Source organism: Aegilops tauschii, chromosome 2 (assembly GCF_002575655.3).
Source record: "Aegilops tauschii subsp. strangulata cultivar AL8/78 chromosome 2, Aet v6.0, whole genome shotgun sequence".
NCBI classification, from domain to species: domain Eukaryota; kingdom Viridiplantae; phylum Streptophyta; class Magnoliopsida; order Poales; family Poaceae; genus Aegilops; species Aegilops tauschii.
This window is the reverse complement of record NC_053036.3, coordinates 636,577,510-636,602,939: the sequence shown is the minus strand read 5'-3', so window position 1 is coordinate 636,602,939 and position 25,430 is coordinate 636,577,510. Positions and strand designations below refer to the sequence as shown.

The 25,430-nt window shown below is 43.7% G+C and overlaps 1 protein-coding gene and 1 long non-coding RNA gene across 2 annotated transcripts; one reads left to right on the top strand and one right to left on the bottom strand.

The window, feature by feature from the left end:
* Positions 1 to 19,586, bottom strand: LOC120974768 (uncharacterized). The gene is made up of 2 exons (XM_040401181.3): positions 19,185 to 19,586; positions 1 to 1,250 (listed from the first exon to the last, which is right to left on the bottom strand). The coding sequence occupies exons 1-2, from the start codon at positions 19,544 to 19,546 to the stop codon at positions 686 to 688; spliced, it is 927 nt and encodes a 308-aa protein (XP_040257115.1). The 5' UTR covers positions 19,547 to 19,586; the 3' UTR covers positions 1 to 685.
* A 296-nt stretch (positions 19,587 to 19,882) lies between these two features.
* LOC120974767 (uncharacterized) lies at positions 19,883 to 22,475 on the top strand. The gene is made up of 3 exons (XR_005770104.2): positions 19,883 to 20,475; positions 21,975 to 22,021; positions 22,138 to 22,475. It is a non-coding gene; the product is annotated as an uncharacterized lncRNA (long non-coding RNA).
* The last annotated feature ends 2,955 nt before the right edge of the window (positions 22,476 to 25,430 follow it).

Here is a 25,430-nt window from a genome sequence, read left to right as displayed (position 1 = left end):
TCAAACGGAATACAAACTAAACTAATGTTTTATCAAGGACACCCACACAACTAGGTTGATGCTCACAGACACACCCGCTTATTCCAAACACATAGGAAGGATATAAAAAACTCAAACCAGAAATACATATGATGCAGGTTTCACATGTCATGGCCCATGCACGCCTTTTCAGTCCTCCTCACAGGTCTTCTTCTGTGGTATGGAACGTGATACTGGATGTTTTAACACCAAAATACATGCCATCGGTGAATTCTTGGGTAACTTCATCTCCATTGGTCAAAATATCCGTTTGCTTGTATGAGAAAGGAATATCACAGACACCATTTGATCCAATCGCTTTTACTGTCACTTTCTTCATTGGAGGAACTTCAACATCAATTTGTTTGCTAATTTGTTTTTGTTCAGTTTCGGTTTTTCCCCAGGTATATGATCCACTAAATTCAGTGCTCACCTCAATTTTTCCGTCAACTATAAATGGAACCCCGGCTTTAAGGTTGGTTTTGATGCCTATCTTCATTGAAACAGTAGAACTCCAGGTACTCGCCACGGTATGTGTGTATGTGAAGGCCATTTTGGTTTTGTTTGTTGTAGTGGTCTTGTTTTCAACAATTTGACTATCAAGACCCTCAACATTCTTGGTATAGATCTTAGCTTCATCTAGGCGAAATTGAATATCATCGATGTCTCAAGAAACGACTGGTTCATAGCACTGCATTCTTGCTTCAACTGTGATGGAAGCAATACCAGCATTGAGGCAACTTGTTTTCCCTTCTGTGGTTAACCTTTTACAGAAATTGTTGTTGCCCAAGTTTTGCAGTGCAATGAAGTCAGGCCCAGTGGTCACCTTGAATAATGTGTCAAGGTTGTTATGGGTGGTGTCACTTGAATCAGCCCAGATCCAATTTGGGCTTCGCCTCCAAAACCTATCAAAATAGTTGGATTTTATACGGACAACTCCATCTTTATTTGCGAAAATTTTATGCAACACACTTGGATCTCCAATATCTGTTTGGGAATATTCCAGATAATTATAACCCTCGACGATCTTCGCGCCAAGGAACTGCCCATTGTCACCTTTGAAAGCAAGATAAGTAGGCAACTGCTTCTGTTCCGACACATCAAGGATAGTGAAGGCACCAAGGAGATTATCTTGATCAGCTTCTTCGTGTGCTATATGCAAGTAGGGACGTTTGGACATATCATAACTTGATTTCACGGAAGCATATTTTCCTAGCTGGGAATGGAGGAACCTGTCATGGATAAATAAACAATTGCAAACATAAGACGGGGAAGGTAAACACGAGAGTCAGGCTGTATCATTGCAGGTTGGAATACACCAAAACATGAGGCTATTTATTTAGGCAAAGCAGCACGTATTCAATAGTTCCCACGAGCCTAGCTAGAAGATGCCTTCTTAGAGTCACGATTGATCAGAAGACAACAATTTATTTGAAGTGCTTGTACAAGATAAGGAATTAAGAAGCAGTGATAAACCCCATATAGGCATGCATTTGGACACAAAAGAATGATATTAGTGGACTTTAACATGTTGTTACATGATTGAAAAGCGCTATAATATGGTATTTCCTTACTCTTTTTTCAACAGCTGTTACATAATCACGGGTAACTTCCCATGAGTTTGCATGTTGTCATCTGTAGGAAGTATATGCTACCAGATTCTTTTTTCTAATCTAGGTAATACACACCAACGGCACTGTATTAATCCATCATTCTTATTAATTGGTTCATATGATCTTGATTCAAGGCTGATTCTCTTGTGGCTAGCTAGGGGCAGTTTCCAGTGAACGGTAGAAAGTAACAACTAACACTAACTAAAGAATAAAATCCTATATTAAACATATAGTTTTTTGTTATGTTTTTAAAGACAATAGTGAAATCATCTAACAGTATGTTGAAAAGAAAAACATGTGAGTGTAATGTATAGATGCAATTAAAAATATGTTATGCACTCCAAGTATGCATTTCTCATGATCAACTTATTATTCTGTAAGTGAGTGTTGGCTCTGAGAAAAGTAGACATGGAGAAATAAGTAGTAGAACTTTCATCAAACTAAAATTCTTATGTATCTTAGTGTTCTAGGAGAGAAAACCACAAATAGAGCTCACAAATTACCGATGAGAAGGGAATATAAATAACTCATTTATTGTATGGCTCCTCAATATTAATTTTAAGTGGAAGAAAAAGCATCTATTACTTAATTTAATAATTAACCCTTTTGCAACGAATATGCATTTGTTATGTTAAATCACATTTAATTGTTTGCAAATTCTATCAGGGGCATGTCCTCAAAATTGTCTCACTGCATTGGCCAAATGGAAACTCTCCGCTAGAGCACAGACATATAAGCATGAATTTTCCACTTCATGTTGACATCATTGCATTATTTGCCAAATTTGATTTTATTTTAAATGGTTTATCTCACAACCCTTAATCCGATTAGCAATCCTCTTCACTGGTGAGTTTATCTTGACGAGGGCATCATAACAAGACCCCATGTTGGCATGTTTTGATGGTATATTTCATCACCACCATATTAGCAACGAACAATTGCCACAATAATAGTTTATGGTTACCAGACAATAATTTGACATGTTTTAGGCATTCCAATGGTAAGTAGAGGTAGGTAGTGAGTTCTCAAATGTTACCAAGAAGTGAAAGATGGTATCGTATCATAAAAGTAGTGTAATACAATTCTTACATGCACGAAGAATGAGATTAAGTAACCTGGTAACCAAGTTATCATAATTTGGTAACTAATTAGTGAATATAATCTGGCAAATAATTGACAATAAACTGTCAATTTGCCGACGAAGAAAAATCACCGAAATATATAAACAAAGGATCTAGTATTGAAGATCTAATCGCAAGGAAACCAATAGTAAAAATGGATTGTAAATCACATTAAGGGTTAGAGAGATAAAAAATAGTTATAAGATGTTTTTAGAGAATTTTGCATGTGTCGGGGAGGTTTGGCTAGCTGGACGGCCCACGGCAAGGCTAAAATGCGGCGATGCTCCATAATCTATACCTACTACTAGAGGGAGTATGTATTCTTGGTTTGGTTTAGTCCTTTTCGTTTGATTTACACACGCTAAGCGATCTGGGCCAGGTACTTGTATGTTGATGGGCCTTTTATGGCTTTCATAGAGACCGCGAAAAATAATTGGGTCAAAATAAATGAACATTGTGGGAATTGAACATAGGACCTCATGTCTAGCTCTTTGATGTAACAACCAACAACTTATACGTCTTTCACATTTACTAATCCCAACTCACTCTAAATATATGAGTGACAGTCATTATGTTTAGGGCAAGCTAACTAAGCGAATGAGCAAATAAAGGAAGGATTGTGGGCTTAAATAGAATATTTAAAAGGATGTGACTAATTAAAGAAAGAATTATGGGTAAACCGGTGGAATAACTAAAAGAAATATTGTGGTCTTAATAAATTCTACATGAAGGATTTGAGGTAAAAAGGTAGGACAATTAAAACGAAGGATATGTAGGCTTCAATGTTTTGGGGCTACTAAATTAGAAAAGGAAGGATTTGATTCCCGACTAAGACGGGTGAGGACGTCATAGTAATTAATAAAAATATTATACTTAAATGCCATTAAAAAGGATTATACTTAAATGAAATCAGTGGGAGATTATGCCCGGCAAAGAAAATATGAACACGGCTAAATTGCAACGTATTTTTTTTATGTTTATTTTGTAGAAGGATGCTGCGTTGCAGCATGTTCTTCACAGTGAATCTGGTACTGTGGGACTTATGTTTGCACAAAACATCAATTTTTCCCGTTGCAACGCACGGGCATATGTGCTAGTTCATTCTTAATTGTTTGGATACATTAGTTGTAGACAAAAAGCATGTTGGTCCAGAATTAAAAGAATCCTGCTATACACACGACACTCCACACTTGATTTCTAGACGACGCTGGAGATCGCGCCGTCCGATGCACGACAGCATCATTGCTTCACCGTTTGATAGTGTCGGCTGCTTGTCGTGTGTGTCGTGTGTGTACGTAGTTTCGTATGCACATCAGTTTCGGAATTAAAAAGAGGCTATGCACATGTGCATGTAACTAATGTGTGCACTTTTAGGAAATTTTACCCTTCAAGAGTGGGAGCTTTTTGTCGCAAATTTGGAGTGCTAATTAAATTTATTTAATTTTGTCACAAACTTAAACTAAAAAACAGTACACTGATTTTGTTCATCTGAAATTTCTTTAATATTATGAGCACTACAATATTATTTAATCAAAAAATTTGTTCATCTGAAATTTCTTTAATATTATGAGCGCTGCAATATTGATTAATATATGTATTTAGCTCTTGTGGAAGCATGGGTTGATGATTGATCATAGTTCATTGGTAGAAAATGGGCCTTTAGTCCCGGTTCGCAAAGGCCTTTAGTCCCGGCTGTGCAACCGGGACTAAATATGCGCGACTAAAGACCCCCCCCTTAGTCGCGCCTCTTACGAACCGCGACTAAAGGCCCGTCCACGTGGGCGCCAGGGGTCCGTCGGGGCGGAGGACCTTTAGTCCCGGTTCTCGTGGCTAACCGGGACTAAAGGCCCGTCCACGTGGGCGCCAGGGGTCCGTCGGGGCGGAGGACCTTTAGTCCCGGTTCTCGTGGCTAACCGGGACTAAAGGCCTCCTCCGCAGGTTTAGGGTTTTAGCCCCCCTAAACCTGGTTTCTTTTTAATTTGTAGTGTTTTATTTCTTTTATATTTTATTTTTTGTTTTATTTTAATTTTGATGAAGTTTCAGTACACATATTCTACGCTACTATATACATGCATATGAAATTTCAAACAAGAAGAATTCAAGAGGAATATATAATATATATTCAATCTCGGGTGACCATATACAACTTCGAACAAGTTTCCATACACAATTAGGATGGATGACCATATACAACTTCGAACAAGTTTCAATCTCGGGTATGCATATAAATTTCTTCGTCCTCGGTATAGTGTTCTCCTTTAGGATTGATGACTTCCCTCATGAAAAATCCTGCTAATTCATCTTGAATTGGTCGGAAGCGAGCTTCTGGACTAAGCCTCCTCCGCAAGTTATCCGTCGCCTTCCGCACGCTATCCGATGCCTTCCGCTCAGAGGTGTGTCTCTGGATGTTCTCACAAACATAGTATCCACATAGATTGGTCCCCGGTGGCTGCTTATCCACATTAACTAACCTTCTAAAATCTAGCTCATGTTTGAATTCACCGACAATTTCTTCTGAGAACCGTCTCCAAACCCTACAGGGCAAAGAAAATTAAATGAACAAGTGAGTTATTAGTTACTTGATATTAGGAAATGAACGAAAGAGACCGATCGATATAGAGCTCAAATGATTGAAAATAATTACTTTTGCAGCATTTTTCTCATGTCAGCCCAACGCTTTGGATCCGAATCCATAGAGTCCATGATTAGAACTCTGGAGGTGTGAAGTTCAATATTTAGCAGAATCCAGTGGAACCTGCGGACACGTTACATGCACAGTAATGCATAACTCATCGATTAGACATACCATGCATGGAGTAAACAAAAGAGAATGGGCACAAGAGAGAAACACTCACCCAAAATGGTAAGGAAATAGAATATGACTTTTGAGTTGATGCTTTCTAAGAAACTTGTACAAGTCTTTCTCCACGTCTTAGGGGTGATTTTGTAACACATGTCCATTAACGATATGTGGGTCAATGAACCCAACATCATGGATGTTTCTTATTTTGCATTCCCAAATCTTCAATCTGCATAATAGCGTACGCAACAATATAGTTAGGACAATATATATATATATATATATATATATATATATATATATATATATATATATATATATATATAGTGCAGGCAATGAAGAACGAGATGAGGTAGAAATAAATCACTTACAGAACGTAGCAACTCAGCATAGATTTGTCGAGGTCGCGCAGATTGAACAGCTGGAACAATTCACTCATATGAACTTGTACAGAGTACCGTTTGGTGTGATGCTCCTCTGTAACATCCGCATAAACATATTCTTTGTCGGCCCATGTTATGAATTGCTTGTACCAACGTAGCAGATTTCGCATTTGTGGTGGTAGACTCTTTTCCCGCGCAGGCTCGACGAGAGGCCCATTCCGCACATATTGTAATGCTATCTCACATACGGGCGCATCCTCAAGGCCTAAGAAGGCACGAAGAGTCAAACCCATCTCGGACGCTTGTTTCATGGCACTCGCTACAGTCAATCCAAGTGCTGCCGCAACTGCTATGATCTCGGGGTCCTCTTCCGGACCGGCTTTCACTATGAGCGGGGGGATCGATTGTTTATTCTGCATCCCGAGCTGGTCAACTTGTTTCCCGCTTTTTTTACTTTCTTCTTTCTCCTCCTTCAATATTTTTGCTTGCCTACGAAGTTCATGTCCATAGTCGTCAGGCATATTCAGCTCGGCTTGGGACGGTGTCGTCAAAAAATCCTTAGCCCACTTCTTTTGCTTCTCAGTGAATACTTGCTTGGGCTCAGGCTCTTTTATCGCCTTCATATCCGCCTTCCATTTCTCATAATGAGCAGACGCGACCAATTTGGTTTCAGCTTCACTAAGTTCCCAAGGCCTTGGGAGGAGAGGCTTCAGTGATGGCTCCGGTACCCTTGTGGTCTTAGGTACATAAGGGTCCGGGTTAATAGTCCAGGAGCGGGTTTCCTTGCTGTCCGCCTGCTTCTGCTTCTTCGCCGGAGGTGGATTGGGGGGCGTCGTACCCGCCGGAGGAGGATTGGGGGGCTTCGTACCCGCCGGAGGTTGTGGATCGGGGGACGGGGTCGAATGGCGTGAAGGAGGTGTAGGTGAACCACCACGACCACCACCACCGCCACCACCACCATCGGAGGGGGGTGGACTTGTTAGCCTTGGCGCCTCGCCTGGAAACACTATGTACTTCTTTTTCCATAGAATGATCTGGCGCTTGACATCTCCAAGTCTTCTCTCCCCTTCGGGTGTAGCTTTGTCAATCTCCAGGTCCTCAAACCCTTGGACTATGTCTTCCACCGTGACACGAGCATAGCATATGCAATGGGGTTGTTGTGGTGGAGTGCTCCAGGTGTACAGGGTAAAGCACTGCCGCTAGCTACCTTCGTGGAAACGTTCCCCACGGGATAATGCAGATCACATTCTTTCATCTCCTTTACATCATCCACGGGGTAGTGAGGCTCCGGTGCACGAATCTCGATCATCGGTGCACTAGCACCAGGCGGGGCATCCGTGGAAGCCACGCTGCTTCTCCGCTGCTGGCTTCCGCGATCCGCTTCATGTTCTTCATGCGGCCCTGCAGCCGATTTTTCTTTTACTAGTTCATGCACGGTCTGCTTCAACTCATGGAGTTCCGATGCAAACTTCGCCATAAGATATGCATCCCGGTCCGTCTTTCTCTTACGGCTTCTGTAACAGTACGGGTCATTGTCCTGGGAAAACCCTACTTTCCACGAAACTTTGCCTTTGCCTCGTACACGTCCTCCGTGTTCATCATTCCCGAGGGCTGTTGTCAGTGCGTCTTTCTCTCTATTGAACTTGATCAAGCCCTCTTGAGCTTGGGTCATTGCGTCAATAAGGGCTTGGGTGGGAGCAAACTTTTTCTTCCGGTGAACACACACCCCTGTCTCCGGGTCTAGCGATCCCCCATGCCCGTACCACCAGCTTTTGGCCCTTGGGTCCCATCCCTCTGTACCTAGAGGGATTCCTCGCACCCTCAGGTCCTCCTCCATCTTCTGCCACTTAGGCTCCGAAAGGCAGTATCCTCCTGGCCCCATAATATGATGGAACTTTTTCTTACTCGCATTATCCTTATTTTTTTCGATATTTCCTTGAAATGCTCCGATTGCTTTTGCCTCACAAATTCTGGCCAATCATCTTTCAGTTTCTCATGTTGTCCATTGAAATCCGGAGTCTTGCCCTTGTTGACATAGTCACGGGTTAAATTTTTCTTGAAGTTCCGGAATGCTTCGCCCATCTTCTGAAGAGCGAACTCTTTAACTAGCCTCCTCCTCTCACGTCCACCCGGAACCTCGTTACCGAATTCATCGACTTTGTTGTATTCCGGAGGTAGAATGAAATGTTCCATAAGCTTTCTCCAGCAATCCTTTTTCGTTCTCTTGTCGACAAAACTGAAACCAAGACGTGCCTTCTTTGGCTCCTTCCATTCCTGGACGGTGATCGGGACGTTGTCTCTAACAACGACTCAGCATTGGTTGATAAACTTTGAGGTGTGTTGTAGGGGCTTGCCGGTTTCACTTACAAACTCAATGGCATATGTTTCTCCTGTTTTCATCGCCTTGGATTTGCCACGCTTTGTCGTACTTGATCCGGCCGAGGGCTAAAAAAGAAAGAGAGTCGCGCTGTTTATATATACCTCGCCGGAGGTGGTTGCTACTTGCAATTCGAGATCGTCGTTTGTTGACGGTTGACCTCCGTCGAAAATGTCCGTTCCTTCACCTTCTTGATCATCTCCACCGTCAAGGTTCAGAAAAGAAGAGACTACATCCTCTTCTTGCTCATATTCTGAGCCCGGCACGTAAGGAATCTCGTTGTTGATGATGCCCATTAAATAACGTTCAGCCTCCGGATCCCTAAGCGGCTCGGCTCTATCGTCCGCCATATGTCACTCCTGCATGTAGTAAAAATTCTTTAAGTATAAAGGAATTAAAAAATAAGATTAAGGGGACATAGAGGGGGACGAATTAAAAAATAAGATTATTGAGCACTAATTTGCATAGAAGTTTTTGTTTAGCACTGCCAAGTATTTTGTTTTTCCTTTTCTTTTTTCTTTTCTTTTTCCTTTTCTTATTTTGTTTTTCCTTTTCATCTTCCTTTTCTTTTTCCTTTTCTTCTTCCTTTTCTTTTTCCTTTTCTTTTTCCTTTTCTTATTTTGTTTTTCCTTTTCTTTTTCCTTTTCTTCTTCCTTTTCTTCTTCCTTTTCTTTTTCCTTTTCTTTTTTTGTTTTTCCTTTTCTTTTTCCTTTTCTTCTTCCTTTTCTTTTTCCTTTTCTTCTTCCTTTTCTTCTTCCTTTTCTTATTTTGTTTTTCCTTTTCTTTTTCCTTTTCTTATTTTGTTCTTCCTTTTCTTCCTTTTCTTCTTCCTTTTCTTTTTCCTTTTCTTATTTTGTTTTTCCTTTTCTTCCTTTTCTTTTTCCTTTTCTTATTTTCTTTTTCCTTTTCTTATTTTTTCTTATTTTCTTTTTCCTTTTCTTATTTTCTTTTTCCTTTTCTTATTCTGTTTTTCCTTTTCTAATTTTCTTTTTCCTTTTCTTATTTTCTTTTTCCTTTTCTTCTTCCTTTTCTTCTTCCTTTTGTTCTTCCTTTTCTTTGTTTGAGGAGGACGGCGGCGGGCGGGCGGCGGGAGGCAGGCGGCGGCAGGGGCAGGGGCAGCGGCGGGAGGCAGGCGGCGGCGGCGGCAGGGGCAGGGGCAGCGGCGGGCGTTGGCGACGGCAAGGAGGAGCGGGCGGCGACGGGGTAGGGCACGGCAACGGCGACAGCGCAGGGCGTCGGAGCTCACTGGGGCAGGGCGAGGTCGGGGAGGCGTTGGCGACGGCGAGGAGGAGCGGCCGGCGACGGGGCAGGGCGCGGCAACGGCGACAGCGACGAGGAGCAGCCTGGCGGCGTCGAAGCGCAGGGGCGTTGGCGTCGGGGGAGAATGTGGAAAAATCGTAAGTGCCACTTATATAGGAAAAGCATTAGTCCCGGTTGGGGAGGCAGGCCGCGACTAAAGGTACCCTTTAGTCCCGGTTGGGGACACCAACCGCGACTAAAGGATACCTTCAGTCGCGGTTGGTGTCCCCAACGGGGACTAAAGGTACTTTCGCGCCGCTTTCGTTCCCACGCGGAAAGAGCCTTTAGTCGTGGTTCGTGTCACGAACCGCGACTAAAGGTCCTTTTTCATATAAAATAAAACTAATTTATTTTAAAATCTTAAAAATACAATTATATATCAAAAAAATCAGAAAAATAAAACTAATTCATTTTAAATCTTAAAAATACAAATAGTATATCAAAAAAATCAGAAAAATAAAACTAATTCATTTTAAAATCTTAAAAATACAATTATATATCAAAAAAATGAAAAATAAAACTAATTCATTTTAAAATCTTAAAAATACAATAATATATCAAAAAAATCAGAAAAATAAACTAATTCATTTTAAAATCTTAAAAATACAAATAATATATCAAAAAAATCAGAAAAATATAACATATTCATTTTAAAATCTTGAAAATACAAATAATATATCAAAAAAATCAGAAAAATAAAACTAATTCATTTTAAAATCTTAAAAATACAAATAATATATAAAAAAATCAGAAAAATATAACTAATTCATTTTAAAATCTTGAAAATACAAATAATATATCAAAAAAATCAGAAAAATAAAACTAATTCATTTTAAAATCTTAAAAATACAATTATATATCAAAAAAATCAAAAAAAATAAAACTAATTCATTTTAATTCACATGATCCATTCAACAAAGTTTGGTACAATAAATTATTACACATCAATTCTTCCCTTGTGTCCCTGTTTGCTTACGATTGTGCCGTATCCATGGAGCATCCTCATCATTTAACTTAATGCTTGGGTCAGTGTTCACTTTGAAGGGCGGAATTTCACCAAACATATTATAATCTTCTGACATGTCTGTCTTGTCCTCCACTCCCACGATGTTTCTTTTCCCTGAAAGAACAATGTGGCGCTTTGGATCATCGCATGATGTACTGATCGTTTTCTTATCTTTCCGTTTCCTCGGTTTGCTACTCATGTCCTTCAAATAAAAAACCTGAGCGACATCTTTGGCAAGGAAGAATGGTTCGTCAAGGTAACCAAGATTGTTGAAATCCACCATTGTCATTCCGTATTGCTCGTCCACCTTTACCCCACCTCCTGTTAGCTTGAACCATTTGCACCGGAACAAAGGGACCTTAAAGGAGGGTCCATAGTCAAGTTCCCATATCTCCTCTATGTAACCATAATATGTGACCTTTTGCCCATTCTCGGTTGCTGCATCAAAGCGGACACCACTGTTTTGGTTGGTGCTCTTTTTATCTTGGGCGATGGTGTAAAATGTATTCCCATTTATCTCGTACCCTTGGAAAATCGTTATAGTCGAAGATGGTTTCTTGGCCAACATGTACAGCTGATCTCCAACATCATTGTCATTCATTAAATGTTTTCGCAACCAACTGCCGAAAGTCTCCATGTGGGCCTTTCTAATCCAGGATTCAGGCTTCCCCGGGTTGTCCGAGCGTAAAATATTCTTGTGTTGCTCGAAGAACGGAGCCACCAAGCTGGAATTTTGCAGAACTGTGTGGTGTGCTTCAGTCATAGAATGACCGTCCATACATATCGTTGATTTCCTTCCGATCCTGCCTTTTCCACTTAGTCTCCCCTCGTGCCGCGATTGAGGAATACCAATCGGCTTAAGGTCAGGAACATAGTCAATACAGAACTCAATTACCTCCTCATTTCCATAGCCCTTGACGATGCTTCCTTCTGGCCTAGCACGGTTACGAACATATTTCTTTAATACTCCCATGAACCTCTCAAAGGGGAACATATTGTGTAGAAATACAGGACCGAGAATGGAAATCTCTTCGACTAGGTGGAGCAGGAGGTGCGTCATAATATCGAAGAAGGATGGTGGGAACACCAACTCGAAACTGACAAGGCATTGGACCACATCGTTCTGTAAACGTGGTAGATCTTCTGGATTGATTACCTTCTGAGAGATTGCATTGAGGAATGCACATAGCTTCACAATGGCTACTCGAACATTTTCCGGTAGGAGCCCCCTCAAAGCAATCGGAAGCAATTGCGTCATAATCACGTGCAATCGTGAGACTTCAGGTTTTGGAACTTTTTCTCCGCCATGTTTATTATTCCCTTTATATTCGACGAGAAGCCAGATGGGACCTTCATACTGCTCAGGCATTCAAAAAAAATGACCTTCTCTTCTTTGGTAAGAGCGTAGCTGGCACGACCTTGAAACCATTCCGGATGCCGGTCATCTGGGTCTTTCAAAAGTTGCTGGTCCTGCCGTGCTTCCTTTGTATCATTTGTCTTCCCATACACACCCAAGAAGCTTAGCAGGTTCACGCAAATATTCTTCGTAACATGCATCACGTCGATTGCAGAGCGGACATCTAGGACTTTCCAATATTCTAGCTCCCAAAATATAGATTTCTTCTTCCACATGGGTGCGTGCCCGTCAACTCCCCGCGGAACTGATTGTCCGCCAGGACCCTTTCCAAAGATGACTTTCAAATCCTTGACCATATCAAATATCTCAGCACCAGTACGTTCCGCAGGCTTCGGCTGGTGATCTGCCTTGCCGTTGAAATGCTTGCCTTTCTTTCTTACGTTATGATTTCGGGGAAGAAATCGACGATGACCCAGGTACACGTTCTTCTTACAATTAACCAAACGTACACTTTCAGTCTCATGTAAGCAGTGCGTGCATGCATTGTATCCCTTATTTGTCTGTCCCGAAAGGTTACTGAGAGCAGGCCAATCGTTGATGGTTACAAAAAGCAACGCTCGTAGGTCAAATTCCTCTCCTTTGTGCTCATCCCAGACACGTACACCAGGTCTGGCCCACAACTGTAAAAGTTCATCAACTAATGGCCTTAGGTACACATCGATGTCGTTCCCGGGTTGTTTTGGACCTTGGATGAGCACTGGCATCATAATGAACTTCCGCTTCATGCACAACCAAGGAGGAAGGTTGTAGATGCATAGAGTCACGGGCCAGGTGCTATGGCTGGAGCTCTGCTCGCCAAAAGGATTCATGCCATCAGTACTTAGACCAAATCTTATGTTCCTTGCGTCAGCTGCAAAATCTTTGAACACTCTGTCGATATTTCTCCATTGCGTTCCATCAGCGGTGTGTCTTAACTCCCCGTCGGACTTACGGTCCTCTTTGTGCCATCGCAACGACTTGGCACTACTAGGAAAAGGGCTATAGATGATATGGCCACTAATGGTGCACCAGACATGTGGTGCGCTATTACTATATACTAATGGCGCATCATGTGTTGGTGCGCCATTAGTGTGAAAATACTAATGGCGCACCACATCCACGGTGCGCCATTAGTAATTTTTTTTTTAATTTTTTCAAAACTACTAATGGCGCACCGTGGGATGGTGCGCCATTAGTAATTATGTTTGAAATTTTTTTTTCAATTTTTTTTTATTTTTATTTTTTAAACTACTAATGGCGCATCGTGGGACGGTGCGCCATTACTAGTTCAACTACTAATGGCGCACCACTCCCACGGTGCGCCATTACTAGTTGAACTACTAATGGCGCACCACTCACAGGTGCGCCATTAGTAATTTTGTTACAAATTTTATTTCAATTTTTTTTTATTTTTTTTGAAAAAGTACTAATGGCGCACGGTTGGGGTGGTGCGCCATTACTAGTTGAACTACTAATGGCGCACCACCCCCACGGTGCGCCATTAGTAACTTGGCCCATTCCACCGAATGCACACCCCCCACGGACCGCCTTTTCAGTTTTAAAAAAAATAAAAGAAAATGTCAAAAAAAAAAAACAAGTTTCCCATGTGATATGTGGTCTAGTTGTTGGGAAAATTAACAAATATGAATTTCGACTTTATTTGCAAAATCTCTCTGGAATTTCTTAAAATGGGCATAACTTTTGCATACGAACTCGGATGAAAAAGTTTTTTATATGAAAAATCATCTACTCGAAAAGTTACATCCGAATTTAACCGGGGGAACCCCGTTAAACATTTTCAAAATCCTCAAAAAACTTACAGAAAAAAAGATACGGGGCTTTTAAGATCTGGAGAGGCAAAAAACTTCAAAAAAAATCAAACTTACTAATGGCGCACCTGCCCGTGGTGCGCCATTACTATCTTCCCGCCTTCGAAATTCAAAATAAATTAAAAAAATAAAAAAAAGTTACTAATGGCGCACCTGCCCATGGTGCGCCATTAGTATCTTCCCGCCTTCAAAATTCAAAATAAATCAAAAAAATAAAAAAAAAGTTACTAATGGCGCACCTGCCCATGGTGCGCCATTAGTATCTTCCCGCCTTCAAAATTCAAAATAAATCAAAAAAATAAAAAATAAAGTTACTAATGGCGCACCTGCCCATGGTGCGCCATTACTATGCCGTATATATGGCTGGGCGTGTCCTCTCCTCCTTACCTCTTCATTCTTCTCCTCCACTCCACCTCTCCTCCACTTCATCTCCTTCTCCCTCCTCTCCGGTGAGCTCCTCTTCCCTCCTCTCCGGTGAGCCCCTCCTCCCTCCTCTCCGGTGAGCTCCTCCTCCCTCCTCTCCGGTGAGCTCCTACTCCCTCCTCTTCGGTGAGCTCCTCCTCCCTCCTCTTCGGTGAGCTCCCCTCATGGTTTCTCCTTCCTCCTCTCCGATGCTCCGGTGAACTCCTCTCCGGCGACCTCCTCCTCCTCTCCGGCGATGTAGGCGAGCACCTCTCCGGCGACCTCCTCCTCCTCCTCTCCGGCGAACTCCTCTCCGGCAAAAGAACACGGCAAAAGAACGTACAAGATCCAAAAACAGGAACAAAATTTGAAATAATATCGTGCAAAAAAACAAGCCAAAAAAAACGAGCAAAAAATGGGCAAAAAAATCGCGATCCAGATCCAAATTCAAAATTCAAAAATAGCAATGGCGCACGGTGGGGGTTAGACGGTGCGCCACTACTATTTTCCCGCCTTCAAAATTCAAAAATACTAATGGCGCACCGTGGCCTATACTAATGGCGCACCAGTGGCCTATACTAATGGCGCACCATGGCATATACTCATGGCGCACCAGTGGTGCGCCATTAGTATCTATACTAATGGCGCACCACTGGTGCGCCATTAGTAAAAAATACTAGTGGCGTGATGCTAGTGGCGCACCAGTGGTGCGCCATTAGTAGGCAAAACTGATGCGCCACTAGTAAGCCTTTTTCTAGTAGTGTGGCATGCTTTTTGTTCCTGAACAGACGTTTCAACCGTGGTATTATAGGAGCATACCACATCACCTTGGCGGGAACCCTCTTCCTGGGTTTCTCGCCCTCAACATCGTCACCAGGGTCATCGCCTCTGATCTTATAACGCAATGCAGTGCATACAGCGCATTCATTCAAATTCTCGTATTCACCGCGGTAGAGGATGCAGTCGTTAATGCATGCATGTATCTTCAGAACCTCTAAACCTAGAGGGCAGACAACCTTCTTTGCTTCGTATGTACTGGCGGGCAACTCGTTATTCTTCATAAACATATTCTTCAACATTTTCAGCAAATTTTCAAATGATGAGTCACCTACACCTTCCTGTGCCTTCCATTTTAGCAAATCCAGTGTGCAGCCCAGCTTTTTCAGACTATTATCGCATCCTGGATACAACGACTTTTTGTGATCCTCTAACATGCGATCCAAATTCTCCCTATCCTTGTCAGTTTCGCAGCGTCTCCGTGCATCAGCAATGGTCCGACCGACCAAGATCATCAGCGGGCTCATCATGTGCCTCTTCTTCACCTTCACCTAACCCTTCCCCACCTTCAGCATCATCCTCCATGAAAGTATCACCGAAATGATCATGATAGTTGTCATCGATATCATCCCCTTCTTCATCTTCTTCCATTCTAACCCCTCTTTCTCCATGCTTGGTCCAACAATTATAGCTTCGCATGAAACCGTGCCGAAGCAGGTGCATGTGAACGTCTCTTGAGGAGGAGTAACCCTTCTGATTCTTACAGACAGCACATGGACAGATAATAAAACCTTGCTGCTTGTTCGCATTTGCCACTACGAGGAAATCTTTCAAACCCGTAGTGAACTCGCCGGAGAGTCGGGGACCGTACATCCATTGCCGATTCATCTGCATTATTATTATATAAAGTATATAATTAACCATCATGCATTTGTTAAACTAACTAGCTAGAAATAATACAAATTAAACAATGAACTACACACATGCATATTTTATCAATGACACATGAAAGGTTCAAGTTGCTAACCGCGATCGCGGAGGAAAAATAAATGAGAAAGCTCAAGTGTGGCTCGGACACTTCATATCATGTTTGTTTCAGGCTCTCGGGCATTTCATCGAACACCTTGTGTGCATAGGAGGAACCAAAAGCAAACCCACCACCCTCTTCTGAATATTGTGAAGTGAGCTGAGTGAAGTGAAGTGAGCTGAGTCCTATATATAGGGATGGGCCTTTAGTCCCGGTTGGCCTGGGCAACCGCGACTAAAGGCCTTCGGGGACCTTTAGTCCCGGTTGGACAGGCCAACCGGGACTAAAGCCCCTCCCGTCCGCCAGCTGGATGGGCCTTTAGTCCCGGTTGGCCTGGCCAAACGCGACTAAAGGCCTTCGGGGACCTTTAGTCCCGGTTGGCCAGGCCAACCGGGACTAAAGCCCCTCCCGTCCGCTAGCTGTCGACCGAGCGCGCTGGGCCCAGATAGTTGGTCGCGGGTCTCCTCCCGAACCGCGACTAAAGACCCCTTTTGTCGCGGTTCGATTATTTTGGGGACTAATGGGGGCGTATGGAAGCCTCTTTTTCTACTAGTGGTTCACAATTACTGTACACAGATTTCGCTTGTATACTACAGGAAGTATCTAAATAGCAAGGCATTAGCAATATACGCACTCGTTAAGAAGGTCACCATGTTCGACCTGTCTAAGCCGTAGCTTAATTAGTTCAAGATGAATGAACAACTCAAACTAAAATAGCTTTGGTACACTGCTGCTACGGGAAACAAGGTAAAAATGGAAGCGCTGGAGCTACATGGGTGGGGTGTCAAAACTTGGCGTTCTGATGGGTGACATGGAGTAACATAGTCTACCAGAGCTTATTACAAAGGAGGCTTCTTATAAGCTGGTCGTTGTTAATTATAATTTTTATAACCCTAGTACAACACAGTGGATCAAAGTTCTATTTGTTTGTTTGTTTGTTTGGTTGGTTGGTTGGTTGTTATTGTTGTTGTTGTTGTTGTTGTTGTTGTTGTTGCAAGATCCCTGCTGATTATATGAAATGGCCACCACAGGCAAATAAGTCAACCTCGGGCCATGAATCCTCCGACTGACCTCAGATGAAACCTGGGGGAAGAAGCAGATACCAAAGGCAAAGATGTTGAAGAAAGAAGCACATCCATCGGAAGATGTCAAATTCCCCTGAATGGACCAGCAACTCCAAACTTGTGTTCGAGCTTTCTCATTGTCGGCACCGCTTCCCTCCCCGGAACTGGAACCGCACGGTGGGCCTCCAAACTGTGTTAGGAGTAAACCACGTGTAGGTGTGTTGCGTGCGTCTATGTCACGTCGAGTGAGTCAGTTTGCGCATGTTCGTGCATGCGTGGGCACTCTACTCCCGAGGGCTACAAAGCCGGGCCATATTCAGTTAGTTAGCTGGACGAGGTTTGTTAGCTAGCATTACGCATGGAGAGTTGTGAGTGGGCTCAGTCATTAGAGGATAAGCATCACGATGCAGTAGTGGCCGGAAGTTCAGGCAGTTAGTGCGTGTGTGGAGTTCTGGCCGGGTTGTGCGTGAGCACAGGGTATAAAACCCCTCTCCTCTGTAATGATCGTTGCGCCGGTGTGTTGCCGAGCAACGGTGCCGGTATGAGCCGTGTGTAGCCATGTAGCCACTCTAAGGAAGAAAAGGATTGGGGCGTTCGTGCGCCGGCCGGAAAATCTTGTGTCCACTGTTCTTCTTCTTCCACCTCGATTCGAGTGAGAGGAGAGGTAGCTAGAGGGCTGCGGTTCCACCATTCGGTATCAGAGCCACAAGGTTCGAGGAGCGGCCGTGGCGCGCGGTGGCGTCCGCGGCGAGCGCGGGGTGCGTGGCCGACATGGAGGCATCGGCTGCGGCGCGCCGCGAGCACGTGGCGACGGCGACGCACGGCGAGTCCGCGGCTGTGCGGTGTGGTGTCGTGTGCGCGAAGGGCACGGCGGTCGCGGAGACGAGGAGGTCACGAAAGACCTGTGTGGTGGCGCAGAGGTCGCGACGGCTCGGCGCGACAACCGTGGAGGCGCGTGTCACGGAGACGTGGCGTGGCGGCGCACGGGATTGCGGGCAGCTGCTGCGGCAGCGAGCGGCGGATCGTGTCGGAGGCGCAGCAGAGGCGTCCATGGCGTCGAGACGACGACGACAAGGCAGGGCTCCTGTCGGCAGGTCGGACGGCAACGTCGTGGCTTAGGGAGAGTGTGTTGGCAATAAACTACGGCGACCGCGTCGGGCGTGCGTGTGTGTGCGCGTAGGACGCGTCGTGTACTAGGCGTGTCCATGTAGTGTCTAGGTATAGTCCGAGTGTATGCATGTAAATGTACACGAGACGAGTGTTAGTAGGGCTAGTCAGTTGGCGACCTGGTCCGGGTGAGCGTGGCGATCGGGGCGTGCTCGCCGCGTCGCGTGCGTATGGACGCGCATAGTGGACGCGGCCAGAGCCGGCCAGATCGTGGGATCGTGCAGGTAGGAGCGTGGAGATCGTGTCCAGCGCTGGCCTGGGTATAAAACCTGTGTGGTGGTCGTTGTAACTGGTGTGGCCTGGCATCGAGTTCGTGCTCGAGGAATAGAGAAGCCGTTCGTGCGGCTGCGGTGTTCGTGTGCCGGAAACCTCCTGTGCCCCCTTCTCTTTCTTCCTCCTTCGGTTTGTGCCACAGAGAGAGCGAGCAGAGAGCGGAGGTGAGCTGGGGCGAGGCCACGGCAACAACAAACTGAAGGTTAGACTAGAGGGGCAAACGTTTATTTGGCGCTGTTTCCATTTACTGGAGTAGGCCCCTTTCCGATGCATGAGAAGGACATGAAGCAAATCAACGCACTGAGACGAGCACAACGGGGGAAGATAGCCAGAGAAGCTTGCACTGCCTTTGCACCTACCCGCTCGAACAAAAGCGGAGTAGAAGATGAAGATAAAGGGGAACCAAATTCCGCATGCCCAAACTCAAACCGACGGTGCAGTGACACAGACACGGAAGGGGAAATTAAATAGAAAAGGAAGGAGCTGTGGAAACCTCTGGGAGAGAAACCTAAGATGATATACAAATATATGAGGGGCGGGGCCTCCCTCCACGTCTCTCCGGCCGCCAGAAAGAGAGGCGACTATTCTAGACTCGGATCCATGATTGTTAAATTTGCAGAAGTAAACTGAACCTGCAGGTGGAGTCCTCCTCGTCGGCGACGGGGACGTGCTTAAACAGGGTGCATGACGGCTTGGAGAGGTCCTCCTCCAGCTCATTTGCGGTGCCAATAGTCCACCGAGTGCTGCCGTGAAGCACGCGCTGCTGTGGCACCCAGTACTTGTTGTTGTAGCAGCATCTGACGTGCACGAGCCCGTCGTGCTCCTTGGACGCCTCCAGGTAGAACCTAGAGCGCGGGTTCATGACGCCTCCGTCGCCAGCGCTTAGCTCGATGAAACTGCCGCCCTGGCTCTCGTCGTGCACGGAGCGCAGGTAGCTGTTGTCATGCTTTGAGCGGAGAGCGATGCATCTTGGCAAAGCTGACAGTGGAAACATTTTTCTCTCCTCTCTTGTGTGTTACTGCTCAGTGTTTAGGACCGTGAGTGTGGGTGTGAGCTCTCAAGCTGGAGAGCTTCGAGTATTTATAGGTGGCCCGATCAGATGAAAGACCGGTACATTTTTGTACACCTATCTCTCTGGTGGACGGTGGACAGCGGTCGAAGGTTTGAAAAATCACTGGTACAACCCCTGAACGCATCAAAGGGCTAGGATTAGCCCATACCCCTTCCCTCCGGCGCAGGTATGTACGTATAGGTATACAAGTTCTTTTATAAACTGATGCCGTGCGTGCGCGGCGTGGTTGACCAGTTCAGTGGGTGAAACCCGGCATGAATGGGGTGGTTTCCTGCGACGCGATCGCGCCTGCCGCCTCGCGCTACCTCCCCTCGCCTGCCGCGCCGCTGCTGCCGGTCGCATTGACTCCCCTGCCGCGCCGCCTGACTCGCGCTGCCCCCCTCGGCTGTCGCGTTTGGCCCCTCGGCTATCGCGCCGGTCGCCTCGGCTGCTGCGGCGCCTGGACACCCCTGCCGGCTGCCGTGAATGCCCCACCGACACCTACCACCCCCGCCCCCCGCGCCGTCGCGTTATATAAACCACCCCGGCCGGCCTTTCCTCCCACACCCGACGCCCCCGCTCTCCTTCTCATCCCAGTGCCCTCTTCCTCATCAATGGCGTACATCACCGGCGGCAGCTCCGGGCACGGCGGCCGGAGCGGCACCTGGCGGTGCATGGCCGTCCAACATGACGTGGAGGGATGCCAACGACCTGTGCCGCTTCGGCCTGTTGGTGCCGCCGTCGTCCCGTCTGCCGCATGAGTGGCACATCACGGCGGACGGGTATGCGACGCTCAGCCCCGGCGGCACCGAGGAGGAGCTCTGCACCCACCCGGGCGGCCGCTGGAACATGCTCGAGCGCCGCTGTTTTTGGTACGGCAAAAACTTCTAGTGAAGAATAACTTATTATGTACCTGAGTGATATATATATATATATATATATATATATATATATATATATATATATATATATATATATATATATATATATATGCTCGTTTCTTCTCGAACTTGTCCCCATACATACACATTTTCTATCAGCCTCACCGTTGTTTTCGCGGCTCCGAACAACACATACATAACATTGTAAATTTTATAGCATGACTCGTATAGTGAAAAAAAGGTAACAATGTGTGTGCGTCAATTATGCACGCCAACAACCAACAGCCGGGAAGGACGAAAGATACAAAGAAAGAGAAAAACAAATACATGTGGAAAAAAACTAGGCCATGGAGGCCGTAAAAACAGAAGATAAAAAAAATTGGGCCAGGGAACGCGTCAAATAAACAAAAGATAGATGAAGAACAACAAAAGAACAAATAATCAAATCTTTATCCATAATCAAAATCAAGCATGTGGCGTGGGTGGTTGTTGGATTTAGGTTTAGGTGTGAGGTGCCTTAGTTTGATTCTATTTATTTTTTGTGCCTGTTCGATTCGTGTTGAGAAATGCCCATTCACGTGGCCAGGCTGAAATTTGCCGCTCATATGGCCCGTGAGATGGACAAAAAAATCGGACGTTTTTTCTATCACTTATTGTAACATGGACTGCGGGTTGATTACACAAAGTAATTGGGTCTTTTTTACAAAATAGCATGACGGGCGGGCAGAAGCACTAATCATTTTATTAGTAGGTATAGAATGCATGATACATGACATTTTAGAGATGGGTACATGTTTAAATGTGTAACATTGACCTATATTTTATTTGTGAACAGGCGATTATGGTGCTAGTACATAACACACAAGAATTGTAAAATAATAATTTACAATAGCTCTAATGATATTGATTTTCTTTTGAATAATCAATTTAATATAGTCAAGCATCGAGTCGCAAGTACACCAACCAAATTAACCCACAATACTCGTGCCTAGTACATCGGTTGTCATCATGTCTATGGAGCATAAGATGATAAGAAATATTTTTATTGACTGTAACTTTTCCATAGGGTTCCAACCTTGTATCTATCTATTGAATTAGATTACATTGGAGCCTTTGGTAGGGACTAGCATGTTTAAATGAGACTTATCATCTTTTTTGAGAGGGACATAACATATACTTGTTGTTTATCGTAAAACTGTTAATTAACATGTGTACCTATTTTGTGTGCACGAGATCTTTCCTTTTAATGGAACTAAATGATCTATCGGTTGTGTTTTCTTAATATAAAGATCTACCTGTTATAATTTGTTACATGACTAGAAGAATATTTTAATTGAATATTATTTATTATGTCTGATCCTGTATCTATCTATTGCATTAGATTAGCATTGTTGTATGTGGTGAGACATAACATGGTTAGATGAGACATAACGCGTACTTGTCGTTTATAGCTAATTAACAATTAACATGTGTACCCTATTTTTTGTCAGATATTCCAAAATTCTAGGAGTATCCCGGCGTTGAGGATACCACTGAGGTTATGCCCGACACTTCCCTATATTCGCCTCTCGTGGACGGTTAAACATTGCCCGCTTAATGGATTTTTACATTTCTTACAATATTTCTTAATTTTTTTTATATATATATTTTCAGGAGGAAGGGAGGTTTAGATGTAATGTCTTGACAATGTTAGCTGCACCTGCATAGCCATGGAGTATTAGTATCTCAATTCACTGTCTTCTAATAATGATGCTTGCAATTTTTTTGCAATCTCCCGTGCCGATAGTAGTATTAGTATCTCAATTGTTTTTACTCTGATGTTGTCTTAAGTCACGACATGCAAAGATTTGTTGGTAGTAGCCACTTCATGTTGTATTTGTTTTGCAATCTGCAGATTATGTTTGTCCTTCTCAAGTTATGTTTCCATGCTAATTCCACTAAAGGGTTGTAGTTTCTCTTTTGGTATTCACGTTATCAAGATATTTGGCTTATTTGATTCCAAGCAGAAAGAAACTGACTGGCCAAGTTCATTCTTAATTAACATGTTGTACTATTGATCCAAAACCAGATAAGCAAGAAACAGTTTAGGGCCAGTGATTTTATGTATGGATTTGGTTCACATATATTCCCCGGGGGGGGGGGGGGGGGGGGGGGTGCACAACAAGAAACTCTTCTATTTGATCATTAGAGATGCAACTATTATTTTGAGCTTCGTAAACAACTGAATTTGTTGATCATTCAGGAGCTATACTTTCGTTTTGATTGTACAAGATAGCAACCTACTAGGTATTGTCAAATCATCTTATTCACACTTCATGCAATCTCTTAAAAACTATGAACCAAACATCCTGCAGCGACGCCCGGCGTTTCATCTAGGTAACGTAACGTGTGTAACCATTAGGATCTATATTTTAGACGATCAACTGTCACCCAAATTGAATTTTACAGTCCACGGGTCCCTTGGGGATTTTGGCTGACGGTTCACCATCTGTTATTATTTTCCTAACTGTAATATAATTTATACTGAGGTTATTGGCCGTAAGGGGAATAACGTTTTCTCGTAGTGAAAAACATGATGTGTTGGATATAGTTTTGTTCAAAGATTTTAACCTTTGACAATCAATATTTTTTTAATGTTTTGATTGTATAGATTTATCAGAAAGTTCTATTACAAAAAATAATAATTTCTTTCTTTGTAACTTTATTGCAACAAAAAAAATCATATTTACTTGAAGAAAGTGTGCCCAAAACGTAAACTTTCTAAAGAGTGGAGGAGCAGTACATCAGATCTCACCGACTGGTTTTACCAGTCTAATCATAGATTGTCGAGTATGCATGAATCGGCTTAGAAATAAGTAACAGCTTAGAATAGATCACATATCGGTCGGTCCTTCTTGGCTTCTTAATTAAAACTTCAACGTTCGTTTGAGCTGGCATGTGACATGCCACATACTATGTGTCTTGTATTATGTGTGTGCCACGCGCGTATTATTCTATAGATACACGTCGACAATTAGAGCTGACCGGCCATACCTATCGCTCGGTGTTGAAAACATTAACTCGTAATATTCAATGACAACAAATATAAATGACCTTATCTTTAGCCAACGGTTCACACATACATGTCAGAACTAAATATATTGACGGGCCAGCTAAATCAACATTATCTTCTTGGAAGAGTTCACATATACATGTCAAAGAGACCTGTGAGAACTACATATATTACCGGCCAGCTCAATCAAACACCTTATCTTTTGGAAACAGTATATCTCCTCCGAGCACTGCTATATAGCTTCGCTGTCTTTCAATACTAATTAGGAAACAGTTTATGTCATCCGAGCACCATGGCCAGGTCCTGGGGTCGACCTTGAACTTCGGTTCATGCCCATGGAAGCAATGCAACTATTTATCATTGAACTTTTCAATTAAAAAAGGTTTTTTATTCCTCTCTTTTATTTACTAAATAGAATTTCCATTAGCATCAAGAACATATATTTTTATAAGGATTGTAACAATTTATGCATTGAAGTTTATTTCACTAAAAAAAATTATCAGCCAGAGGATGAGGTTTTTGACTCATTGTTCGAGCTTCTTGCATTCTTCTTCAAGTGGTTTGGGAACTGAGAAGTCCCCCCAGCCTGATTCTACTCCATCCACCTGCACCATCGCCATGTCTGCTGTCACAAGCTTATAGTGCACATGGTCCCCTTGTTGACTTGGGCACATGCACTAGTGGGCTGCATGCCAGGTATGTTATATTTTAGCCGACATTTAGTTGTGACTTGCGATACAAATGTGTGGCCCCTCGAGTGAAGAATTCGAGGCAATAGACTTGTTATCCGTGTCAATGTCATGGTGTTCGCTCGATGGATTAACAGATGGGTCATTAAGTGGGGTTCTTCCCCATGGTGAGAAGGGCCAGTTTGTGGCTTGGCGACGACCTAATGTTTCTACAAATATTTGAATAAGTAAATTATAAAAATCTAAGCTTAGGTCTAAACTAATCCTAAGTCTAAGCCCTAAGGCTAACACTAACCTTAAACCTAACCATAGTTACAGCTTATTAGAGAACTATCTTACCTCCCGACGTCAGTGGCGGAGGCTTGCCTACGTCGGGGAAGGCCTGCGGCGGCGGGCAGGCATGGTGGAATCGGGAAGTGTGTAGCGGCGTAGAAGAGGCTTGCCTGTGTGGTTCACAGCGGTGGGGAGGCATGGCATCATGGCGGGAGGGCACCGTTGTTGATCCTTAGGTTGGATGCACAGCGTGTGGGTTGGGTGAAATTTCTAGGATGGTGCAACAAGTTCATATGGTAGTATATACAGGTAAAATTGCAAATTCTCACTATCCCAAATCTATTTTAATTAATAGCAATGTCTCAACTCTCAAGTCATAAGCTTTACTTGGCCGTAAGTCACACTCAAGTAAGAATTATGCACTCAAGAGAATTATTTCACGGGGATGAATGTGAGGGCACCTGGTAGTATTTTGCTAATTATTTCAAACAAAATTGTGATTACCTGCTATTATTTGTGAAAATAAAATGGTTCGTCAAAATTTAGCTTACAGGTGCCACAGTCAAGCTATATTAACATGTCGGGCGTAGTATGCCATGGAAAAATAAATTAACCTAACGTGTGTAACCATTAGGATATATAATTGTAGACGATCAACTGTCACCCAAGTTTTTTTTCTTGAATACTCACAAGCATGCATATCATATATTAATGGAAGAAGGGCAAAGATGGTCGATACGATGCCTTTCGGCACAATGCTACACCAAAAGGTTAGCAACCACATCCACCATAACAACACCGGCACACTACTTGCCTTGCCTAACCTCAAGCCATGAATGGCGAAGAGGTAGAACACAAAGCACACATGCCGCGTCACAACCGTATCTGAACACCTCAGAGCACGAAAAAAAAAAACTCCAAACCAAGCTAGA

Coding starts and splice junctions, on each gene's coding strand:
- LOC120974768 (XM_040401181.3), bottom strand. CDS start 19,546: ATGTTTCCACTGTCAGCTTTGCCAAGATGCATCGCTCTCCGCTCAAAG. Junction 1,251..19,184: donor GAGGAGGACTCCACCTGCAG/GTTCAGTTTACT, acceptor TATCCATGACAG/GTTCCTCCATTCCCAGCTAG.